At 36.6% G+C, this 11,982-nt stretch overlaps 1 protein-coding gene across 2 annotated transcripts in view; it reads right to left on the bottom strand.

Annotated features, from left to right (window-relative positions):
* Positions 1–6,047, bottom strand: part of LOC111867430 (phospholipid phosphatase 6) — a 9,848-nt gene extending 3,801 nt beyond the window's left edge. The window contains exons 1-3 of one of the 2 annotated variants that reach the window (XM_023857289.2): positions 5,765–6,047; positions 4,636–4,795; positions 2,243–2,342 (exon numbers count right to left, since the gene is read on the bottom strand). In XM_023857289.2, the coding sequence (XP_023713057.1) occupies positions 2,243–2,342; positions 4,636–4,795; positions 5,765–5,772 (268 nt within the window). In that variant the 5' untranslated portion in view covers positions 5,773–6,047. The remainder of the gene's footprint in view (positions 1–2,242; positions 2,343–4,635; positions 4,796–5,764) is intronic. The other variant, XM_023857290.2, reaches the window with a different exon arrangement.
* Positions 6,048–11,982: the final 5,935 nt, after the last annotated feature.

Here is an 11,982-nt window from a genome sequence, read left to right as displayed (position 1 = left end):
AACCACCTCTTATTTAAAACTTGTTAAAATCTATTATCTCATACATTTTATTTTAAGTTCGTGTGTGTTATTGACCATCCACATGGGGGTCGTTCTTCTTATGTTTCTAATGTTGGGTGTATATTATGTCTTATGATGTGTTCTACTCTCGTGGCTGCGTGCGTTGTATCGTTGGATGTGTGTGTCACACATCCAACATTCTACTCTTGTGGCATACAGCCACAAGAGTAGAACACATCATAAGACATAATATACACACATTAGAAACATAAGAAGAACGATCCCCATGTGGATGATCAATAAGACACACGAATTTAAAATATAACACATGAGATAATAGATTTTAACAAGTTTTAAATACATAAATTTTATTATTATATAAGGACGTATACAAATTTAATATTATTTGTAAATGGACATATAAAGGCAAGCAGTGAAATGGTTGACGGATTGATACACCTGAAGATGGCAGCATACTGCCGAAACATGTACTGTAGAAGTGATAAATGAGACTGTATGCACTTGAAGGCTGCTAATAAAAAACACACATTATGAATATGGTAGCGGACATTTGGGTTCCATAAAATTTTGAGTTCTTGAATAACTGCACAACTGGCGGCTTCTCAAGAAGGGCTCAGCTCCATGAGTTAGTTAGTTAGGATATTCTAAACTAACCTGTATCCTCAATGTGATAGGATGATAGGATGACAGGAGACAGAAGAAAAGAACTGGCAAAAATGAAAAATTAAAATCAACTGTTGTTACACAGTCTGACAAAAGAAGGCCATGAAACAGCTACCATCAATAAAACAGGCAAAAAAAAAATTATGATATATAGGTAAAAACTAAAGGCCACCTAAACAACACAAGTGAAGACAACTGTCTGAAAATAGCAAGCCAATGTAAACTTGAAGGGCAAGCAGTAAAGGAAAGCTGCAGGGACACTAAGGCAGGAATAGGAGGAAAGTTACAAAACTACTGAAGGCACACTGGTAACACTTCTGTAACTAGCAATTGTAAATGTGATGAAATTACAGTACTCATAGAACAGGCTGAATACCTCAAGAGAGAGAGAGAGAGAGAGAAAAAGACTGGTCACTGTCCACTATCTATCACATGGCATTCATGCAAAGTGTTAATGCTTGACACTTGGTTTCAACGGCAATCCACAACTGTGCAATATCAGAACCTTCAACTCATGTTTACAAAGCTCTTTTATGTATAGAGCGAAATAACTAAATACACTCAACTCTCGATTATCCAGGATAATGGTGGGGATGGAAATCATGATTAATCGAAAACCCGGTTAAGACAAATTTTATTAAAATTTATTCAACCTCATTTTTATGTCATCTCATGGCCTATTTAATAGATTTTTTACATTACATTGAAGTATGAATTAGTTATTTCAATCACAGTGTTCAACAACATCCAACACTTAACACTTAAAAAATGTAATACCGACGTTTGCTTTTTCGTGGCATTTTTCTCTTTACGGATATCTGTACGAAGCCTACGTAATATTAGCTTGTCACTTAATAAACTGTTCTCTTCACTCTCAAGATAGTCTAGTAAGGATTCCAAATGATTAAGAGCAGCACCATGTGATATTTTCTTACTAGCAGCACTGTCCACCTCTTCCTCATTCTCACTTTCTTCCCGCTCTTCTGGCTACACCCCCACTGAACTTCCAATTTCGTCACTGCTTAACATTTCGAAGCCCGGCTCATACGAGTTTCTGTTGAATACTTAACACAACATGCTTCCTTTTACACCCTGACATTCTGCTAACGCAGTTGAAGATCGATACAAAGATACTAAGTGGGGCGATGTATCTGTCCTTGAAACTTTCCACAAATCCTTGCATTCTTTCACCCCTACCCTAGAACATTGTGTTAGCATAATGGGACCAAAGAATGCAGAGCTCGGTTCATGCTAGTGCGAAAATAGTGTTACAACTCACCACGTGAAACAAAAGTGAATGAATATTAAGCAACATATATGCCTCAGTAGCCCCGGTTAAGCCGCAAACCGGTTAATCCGCCCCCGGATAATCGAGAATTGACTGTAAGTACATTAATTATTTTAATATCCTAGGTGACATGCCTTCTCAGTGAAAAGTAAAGTACAGTATCCCATTTCCATGTCACTGCTCCCCAAAACTTAGCTTGAACTAATATTCCTTCTCCCAGCATTTGGAGACTGAGACAGAGTAACTGGACAGCAGAAGGAAATGTCTTACCTATGAAGAAATTAACTTGCATTTGGTACAAGGACCGACTATCCACCAGCCATATGAAGGCAATCCATCCACTCAGCCAGAGAATTCCATGACATGAAACCTTTCAAACAGATTAAGTGCTATTTAGAATAAGCTTTCCTTGCACAAGTTTCCTGAAAATTCAGAAAATTAGGAAACATGCATCATCTTATTACAGATACACATTAAATGGTAACAAGCATTAATAAAGCAAAGATAGTTTTCTCTTTTATTATGTAGAACAAGCAGGCCATACTCTAAAATGAAAATGGTTTCAATTTTTTCTTTCCATATACGCTCATACTACATACAGATTCTTTCAAAACATATGGAACTTCTTGCAGAATGGATTTTATTTTTATATTAATTTTCATTCCATAAGCTTCAATCTGAACCAAAATTCATAAAACAAATTTCAGAAAGTGTTACATAAATCTATGTATTATTGTTGAAATTTCTTGCTTCAAGCACATAAAGATGGAAACTGGATGCTGTAACACATCTTGTCCAGCCTTCTCAATAGAGTGGGAGAAAGTATGATACAACACTACGCATACTGTCCTATGTGTTATATTTTACATTGTGGTTACAAGTTCTAGTAAGGAAGATGATTTGTCTGTGTTAAGGTTAGGAGCTGCAAACAAAAGAATAATTCAGTAATGGTTTAGAACAGTTACAAAGTTTATAATTAATAGTCTAAGTACTCTACATAAAATCTCAAAACAGAAAATGGTGATCACTGAATTGTGACATTCTTCACTCATCTTTTAGTTTAAAGAATTAATCTGTTTTCAAATATATGCCATACAGAACAGTATTGTGAGCAATATTTCAAATAACAACCCTTAGACAAACAGAACACAATTCATTCACAAATTCAGAATATGAGCTTGGCAATTTCCTATAACTGGAATAGAAACAAAAATAAGAATCTCAAATAACCACGGTTCAATTCCTGAACAAGTAATCAATTTCACTAGCCTCTCAAGCTTCTCATCCCACCTTTGCCAACTGCCTGCATGATCATGAAATCAGCAAGATATACCGTATTTACCCATGTATAGGCCGCACATTTTTTGCCAAAAATTCAAGAGGAAAACTGGGGTGCGGCTTATATTCGAAATATTCGAAATCACACTTCATTTAAAAAAAATATATTCATAATTAGTAATACAGGGTGTTCTACTCCTGAAATAATATTCCAAGAAAATTATTTTTTCTATAATTTCTGTCTCAAAATTGTGCTGCGGCTTATACATGCGTAAATACGGTAATGTACCCTGCCAAGATAGTACTACTGTCCCCATGTCACATGCTTTGTATCATTCTGTGTATTCAGAGATGCCAACCTTTGATAAATGTTGCCACTTACACAGCACCTCTCAATGGGGAAATGGGTCTAATATGGCACATTAATATATCAAGTTAGTGATAAATGCCTGGTTAGGTTACTTTTCTTTTTTTCACATTTCTGTACCTATATTTACAAATGAATATGGCCCAAATAATAAGAACAACATATTCCATGTAAAGCGGGAACATCATGGGGACAGAGTCTTCCTGCGATCATCAGTTATATATTTTGGGGAACAGAAACAAATATCAAATGGTTGGAATACGGTTGCCTCCAATTTGTTACTACTGTGTCCATCTTGCCTATCAGACAGCCATTTCAAGTCCAAGCCTCTAATTCATTTAATTTAATTTATTTATTCACCTTCCATAAACTGAACATTTAGTAACAAGTCTTGAATAATTTAAAGATTACTGTATTACACTGTAATCACATATTATTCTAAGCCTGGTGCTATGACGGATCTATGGAATGTAAATAAATTCTGTTCTGCTCCATTGCAGTTCTATTACAATGACCAAAATATAAATATGGGCATCTTCTAGATATTCTGATAAGCTGAGGAACTCTTTATACATTTCACTTCATAAATATGTAGTGGAACAACCCTGCAATGTGGTGAACATACATTTTGGCTCTAACGTACCTATTCAGATGATGAAAAGGATAACAAAACTTCTAAAAAGAGAGCTGTATTTCACTTAAGTTCACTAGACCTAATGCAAAATGTAATCAAATGAAGCTAATGAAACCCAACTTAACCAAACAAAATTTGCATTATGCAGGATCTGAGGTTCTCAAAGCAGTGATTATGAAGAGTTCTGTATTCCAGGGGTTACTGGAGAAATATAACAATATGTACAATCTGAGTCAACTAATTAAATGCATTTGTACTTTTCTGATTCAGCCATAGATGTGTATTGCTATACAGTGTGACAATGTCAGAACACCATGGGAGCTACAGAGGAATAAGGACGTTAGTCACCATTGTAAAGATACCAATGTTTCAAATAACTTTTACCTCCAGAACTTTATAATGTAATCTTAATGATCGTAATGGAAGAAAACAGTTAGCCCAGTTACAGAATTTGTCTGTAAGGAATACATCTGCAGCCATTATCTTCTGCAAAGCTGCTGGGACTTCACGCTGCTTTCTTTTGTGTGTCTGAAACAAATGCATACTGTTTATATTGTCATAAACTCTGACCAATCACCAAATAATTGAAATTAATCATCATTTGATACCACAATTGCTGCAACTGTTTAATGCAATTATATAACTATCTATTATTATTATTATTATTATTATTATTATTATTACTGGAGGGGGTGGGTTTCCCCATGCACCGTGACCAGTTGATATAACTATCTAAATCACCATTATAAGTTTTACCTCTTCTCATTTACTACACATTACCTAAGCATTACCTAAGGTACCTAAGCATAGACATTTCTTAATCATTCAAATTGTTCCTGCCAGACCTATAGATTAACAGTTATTCACCCTGTTTCGAACCTTAATTTAAAACATTGGTTCCAACTGAACCCAATGCCACCACTGATATTTATCAAGTTTAGTTCTACAGATCAATATATAAATCTGATACTCTACATAACTTGGACTGCCCAAGCACTCTCATACAGCAGTGTCATAAACTGCCATCAATTCACTGCACAGTTAGAAACTCAAGTAACACCATTTCATAATGATGGAAAATAATACATGAATGTATGCTTAAAAGACTCTGGATTTTACACCACTCATTAATGTAAAGTTGTATTGCACATAATACATGAAGAACCATGCAATGAAGACGTATGGGGAAGGGAGGTATAGCTCCTACATTCCTGACCTCAGCACTAGATTGATACGAGTGGTCAGCTTCACGTCTGGATCGCCTTACCCTTGGTTGCCATTGGATAGGAGAAGGCTGAGTGGGGCCCACAACCAGTTGGGAGGCTGTGTAGAAGAGAAAAATCTTGTCCTTACCGGGAATCGAACCTCGGCCGTCCAGCCCGTTCTATATCCACTGAGGAATCCTGAATCCTTAATGACGGTTCTTAAATATATTATTTTAGACACGAAACGTATAAGAAAAGTGTGAAGCCTTTCGAGCTGAATTAATACTTTATACACTTAACTTCATTACCTGACCATGCATGTTGTATTTCTTTCAGTTTACTTTAACCTCTCTAGAAGAACAGTTTAAAATTCATGAAGTTCTTCAGCATAACCTTCGCTTAGCAAACTGACTGTATTTTGCACGTATCAACTACACAATTTTCCCAAAAGTATATTACACCTCTAAACGGTCCTCCTTATCTCATTCGTCCCGGGTCCCGAACGGTCCCGAACGTCCCGAACGCTCTCACCAAGATATGACCTACGATCATGTACTAGATTGTTGGACTAATTCCTACATATCATGAACGATCATGTAGATCATGAATGAAGATCACGTAGATCACGTAGTCGTGACGGGCACGGATCACTAAATAATGGTTTGATCCCTTCGCGATTTCATCTTCAACATCTAGTTTGACACTGTGGTTAGCATGGTTAGTATGCAGAACGAATCGCTGGTAATAATGGCAAGAGCCTGTGATAGTGCGAACAAAACGCGGATCAGTACATTACATATAAACCAAATTAAAATCTTACTAGGATCCTCTACTACCAGACGCATGATTATGAAATCATAATCGATATTTCCACATATCTGAGGTTATTTTATGTCATTTTTCAGTGTCAGGTGGTTAGAATGGATTGATTTAATTCCATTACTGACAAGATACCACGATCCACGGTTCATGTTAATGCTGGCACCACTGCACATTACTATGTATGCTCCACGGAAACCAATACGAATCCAACGAGACAAACATGTTGATACAAATCATGTCATGCTTCTAAATACACTATATGCGAGATGAGGCCCGTTGGTCGAGCACAAGTGCGTTTATATATATTTCGGTGTCAGTTTTTAGGGAAAAGTTTGGAACATTATGCCAGTAAATTTCCCCTCCATATTATTAACCTCAATATGTATATGCAGAAAATATAGGTTCATAATACATTATCTCTTGCAGAATAATACATATATAGCGTACACCTGCTTTGGCCCTGTCATACTAATAGGTCAGGCAGTTAATTGCCAGTTCCTCGCTGTGGGTGCCCAGGTTTAATCTGGGGTAGTGCATGTGACATCGAACAAAATAGCACTGGGACAGCTAGTATACAAGCACATCAGTTTCCCCCCTCCGCAGTCCAATTGTCATTCTGTCAATGCACAATACTCATCAAACATCAGAGGGCTGATACAATAAGACCATTTGAGGCTATGGCACCACTGGATCACTCTTGCTGCTCTTGCCCCACTTCTACAACCATATAGTAGCTGCAGAATGTTATTACACTATGCAAGTGACAGGGATCTGAAACCTTTTTTCTTAAAGTTCCTATGTCACTTTTGTCTTGAGTAACTACATTTAAATTCCATGAAAGGTGCTTAACCAAAAGGACCACAGCCAACAGATTTCACACAGCTTAATCTACAAATAGTGAAAATATTGAATGCTTTATATTATGGTTTTTTGGGCAATGGATGCTATATAGGCTAGCTACTGACAGCATCATAAAATAACTCCCTCCCCCAAATGACATGTAGTCCAGAAGGACCTAAATATGAAGGATATTCTGAAATGTTGGCAGACATATACTACCCAGTGTCATAACCAAGACCACAATATGATTTTTTGACATCATGTAAACCTCAGATCTCAAATAACAGGAAGTTTGTTAAGTACAGGGACACTATAAATGATTCATTCGTTTTTAAAACGCTATATTTTTCAAAGTGTTACACATACATATATGATTGATATATAAAAAGAACCAAACTCACCAAGTTTGTATTGTGTGCACCAGTTGGCCAGCGCCTGGAATTTTGCGTCACAATGCAGGAAGCATTGGAGGATGAAGATTTTGCAGCCAAGTTGATATTCAGCGATTGAGCAACATTCCATTTATCCGGGAAAGTTAATCATCACAATGTGAGAGTGTGGGGCACTGAAAATCCTTGTGCAATTGTAGCACTTAAAAGAGTTTCACCAAAATGGAATGTTTTCTGTGCAATGTCACAGACAAAGCTGTATGGGACGTTTTTCTTTTGTGAGAAAACTGTGACTCGTACATCTTACCTAGATATGTTGCAGTTATGGTTGTTTCCACAACTGGCTGCTGATTCCGGGGATTTTGTCTTCCAACAAGATGGGGCACCCCCTCATTGGAACATCAGTGTTTGTCACTACCTAAAGAATGAACTTCGACATCGCTGGATTGGGCATGTTGGTGAGGATGACATAGCTCTCTTCACTTGGCCCCCCAGATCACCTGATCTAACGCCTTGTGACTTCTTCCTTTGGGGGTACATTAAGGATCATGTTTACATACCCCCACTGCCAAGAACACTAGTAGAGCTGAGGGAAAGCATCGATGCTGCAGTGATGATCATTGACAGGATGATGCTACAAAATGTGTGGAATGAGCTCGACTACCACCTGGACATGTGTCGTGTGACCCAAGGGGCACACATAGAACATTTGTAGAGTGTGAAGAAAATTTGGTGAGTTTACGGTTATTTTTATACATCAATCATATTTGTATGTGTAATGCTTTGGAAAATATAGCGTTTTAAAAACGAATGAATCATTTACAGTAGCCCTGTATTTTGGTAATGGTTTGACAGAAAATTCGGCTTTTACAGCCATTTCAGCATTTATACTACTACTTGTTGGGATAACATCTTCACAGGTTCCTGTTTGACTGGCTTAGTACTCAGTTATGTTTCTGCAGCATATTATTCCAGACAGCAAAATCCAATTGTTTGTACAGTGGTATTATTTCTAGTCACAGATTGAAAACATGTTTGTTCTGATGGTAAATTTATGATCACATTAGCTGCATATTAAAATGTTTACAGGGAACACAGTACTAACTCATCACAAACACTTTGAATGAGCAGTTACAAATAAAGCCAAAAGCTGTCAGAATCTACTGCTATAATTATCCTTACCTTCTGCTGCTGGAAAAGCATAGAACAATTCTTGTACTCATGCATTAATTGCTGTATTGAAACTTATGGGACACCCTAAAATAAAAACAGCTCTCATGCCTGCTGATATATTTTTACGTATCTAGATGTTCATATTTTTTTTTATTGCTAGTGGGGTGGGACTAAGTCCCTTGTACTGCGGCCACTTCTGGCCTATTGTACCAGCCCCAGATGATAGGTGAGGGTGATTGTGGAGCAATTGGTGGACTGGAGATTGGCAGGGGAAACCGAAGTACTCTGAGAAAACCTGCCTCAGTGCCACTTTGTCCACCACAAATCCCATTTGACCAGACCCGGGCCACCGCGGTGGGAAGCCAACAACTATCCGCTACATGTTCATAACTCAGAGAACCTTTATTTAATGGCACGCTGAATTCAGAAGCTTAAACATTACTAAGAGTATCAATATTATCAGAAAATAGCCTTTCTTATAATTATTTACATAATTATAATACTGGTACTGAACTAATGAATAATACTACAAATAATCACCGATTTATAGAAATTTATTTATGTATTTAACAACACAATCCACAATTCAGACTGTTGAGTTTCAAGATTTATAATTCTACACTAATACAGACAGAATATTTGTTCGTTGTGATATTTCAGTCAATGTAGGATAAAATCATTACTTCATTTTTAAAGATGAGTATTTCTATTAAGTATACAGTGAGAAGAAAAATGACAACAGTAAGAAAACACAAGCAGGAAATGTATAAAAACTGTGCCAGATATATACACATAATTATCATTTCTTCATATTTTAAACCATAAGTTACTCTTTTAACAATTCATTATTTTGTCACAATGAAACATTAAATTAGAAACACTATATTTGATTTTGCTACCCTAACTATGATGAAATACAAGAGTTCTGAAACAAAATTTTCAATTATACAGTACAGTTTTCATTTCTATTTTTTATATGAATGTATGACAATTTTATTTTTTACAAAATTGAAATTTACCTAAATTTCAATAAATGGAAACCACATTGGGTGGGTGCACATTTACAATCAGATTAAGGAACTCTTGTTGCCAGATTGGATGAAATAAATATATAATGGAGGTTATATATATATAATATGACTCCATCCTAAGTGCAAACAATATATTATAGGTCTTTCATCTTGTTCTCCTCTGCACTACATGTTTTGGCTGCAAACGGCCATCATCAGGTGTATACACTCATGTAGCTGTTTCACTGCACTTAGTTTAAAATTTAAAAACACAGGTCTTCCCGATTGTTCCTTTCATCGTTATTACCAAAATCTACTTCGTTGATATCTGTCTGGTTTGTCCATTATCTTTGTTACGTACACACGTCAATTCTGATTTCCCTGAATTAGCACTTATAAAATCTTCAGTTCTAATTTTAGAATTCTTTAAAAATTTTTTTGTAAATTTTAAACATATACATATTAGAAATAATAATAGCAATTCTGGGTACTCAAATCACATACTAAATACAGGACATGCATATGGAACAACAACAGAGGTAACGGAAGTTGTAACAATGGGAAAGAAGGGCAGACATTTGAATACATTAGAGAAATACCATATGTATAAAATAAGTAAGAAAGGCCTACACATGAATGACACACACATAGAAACACACAATCCCACATTTCAAACGATACAAGAAATGTATACAGATTAATGGTACCTCCCTCTCCCAACTACCCATTCCCCTCCTACACTCACCAACATAAACCAGAGCACACAATACATCAGACAGCACACGTAGTAAAGATAAGCAGCGGCACGCACACAGGGAGACTACACAGAGTAAGTACAAATAACAGTATAAACACATAAGAAAACATTACGTACATAAGACAGTAACACGAATATTTGTATATTACAGATAACACCTATTACAGTGCTGGAAACAAGAAGTAGCCGCTGCAGCACTATAGACATAGAGCGAGTAACCCTGACAATTTTAAATTTTAAATTTACAGAAAAATTTTAAAGGATTCTAAAATTATAACTGAAGATTTTATAAGTGCTAATTCAGGGAAATCAAAATTGACGTGTGTAAATGACAAAGATAATGTACAAACCAGACAGATATCAACGAAGTAGATTTTGGTAATAACGATGTGAGGAGCAATCGGGAAGACCTGTGTTTTTAAATTTTAAACTAAGTGCAGTGTAACAGCAATGTGAGTGAATACACCTGATGATGGCTGTTTGTGGCCGAAACATGTAGTGCAGAGGAGAACAAGACAAAAGACCTATAATATACTGTTTGCACTTAGGACGGAGTCATATCATATATCGTATAGAGTGCAACAGGATGCTTAAATATAACATATATATATGTGACTCACGAGTGGGGGTTTATCTTTACTTAGGGGGTGAAATGGGGCTATTTGGATGTAATTACAGGTTAGAGTGTCTCATGGCAAACATTCAGTACTTTGAAAGCTGAACTGTTCTTCCCAATTATTCATAATTGACAGATACATCGATAGACATAGAAATAACACAATAATTAATTTAGGCATGATATCATGAACTCTGATTGGTGTTCTCCTGAATTAAACCGAATCTGGAGTGCACACCACTAGACCTTCTCATATCCAGTTGTAAGTACTGTAAATTATAGTAATTTAAAAAAAAAATACCCCGAGCAAAAACATCTTAATCTTATACTATATATATCAGAAAGTAAACATTTATAAACTCAGTGTTAATTATCTATATCCAAATGTTACACGGGGCACGCAGTAACGTAGTTGGTTAAGGCACGATGCCACAAGCTGGAAGGTCATGGGTTCGAATCCCAATGAAGTGGACTTTTTTTCAATTAACATAATCCTTCCAACTGCACTATGGCCCTGGGGTTGACACAGCTTCTGAAAGAAATGAGTACCAGGAATCTTCCAGGGGGGTAAAGGGCAGCTGGCATGTAAAGCTGACAACCTTACTGCTATCTGCGAGCCGATTGTCTAGAGAAAATGTGGGAGCCTTGAGGTCTCACAACCTTATGGGCCTTCACGACCTGTTACAGGGATAGCTTTACCTTCAAAATATAAAGTAAAAAGTAAAGTAAAGATATCCCTGTAACAGGCCGTGGGGGCCCATAAGGTTGTGAGATGTTGAGGTTCCCACATTTTCTAGATAATCGGCTCATGGATGGCAGTAAGGTTGTCAGCCTTATGTGCCAGCCACCCTTTAACCCCAAGAATATTCCTGGTACACATTTCTATTAGACGCTGAGTTGACCCCAGGCCCATAGTGCA

The sequence above is a fragment of the Cryptotermes secundus genome, unplaced genomic scaffold (assembly GCF_002891405.2).
Source record: "Cryptotermes secundus unplaced genomic scaffold, Csec_1.0 scaffold423, whole genome shotgun sequence".
Classification (NCBI taxonomy): Eukaryota; Metazoa; Arthropoda; class Insecta; order Blattodea; family Kalotermitidae; genus Cryptotermes; species Cryptotermes secundus.
Note: the sequence above shows the minus strand (reverse complement) of the source record. Positions and strands in the feature narration are given on the sequence as shown.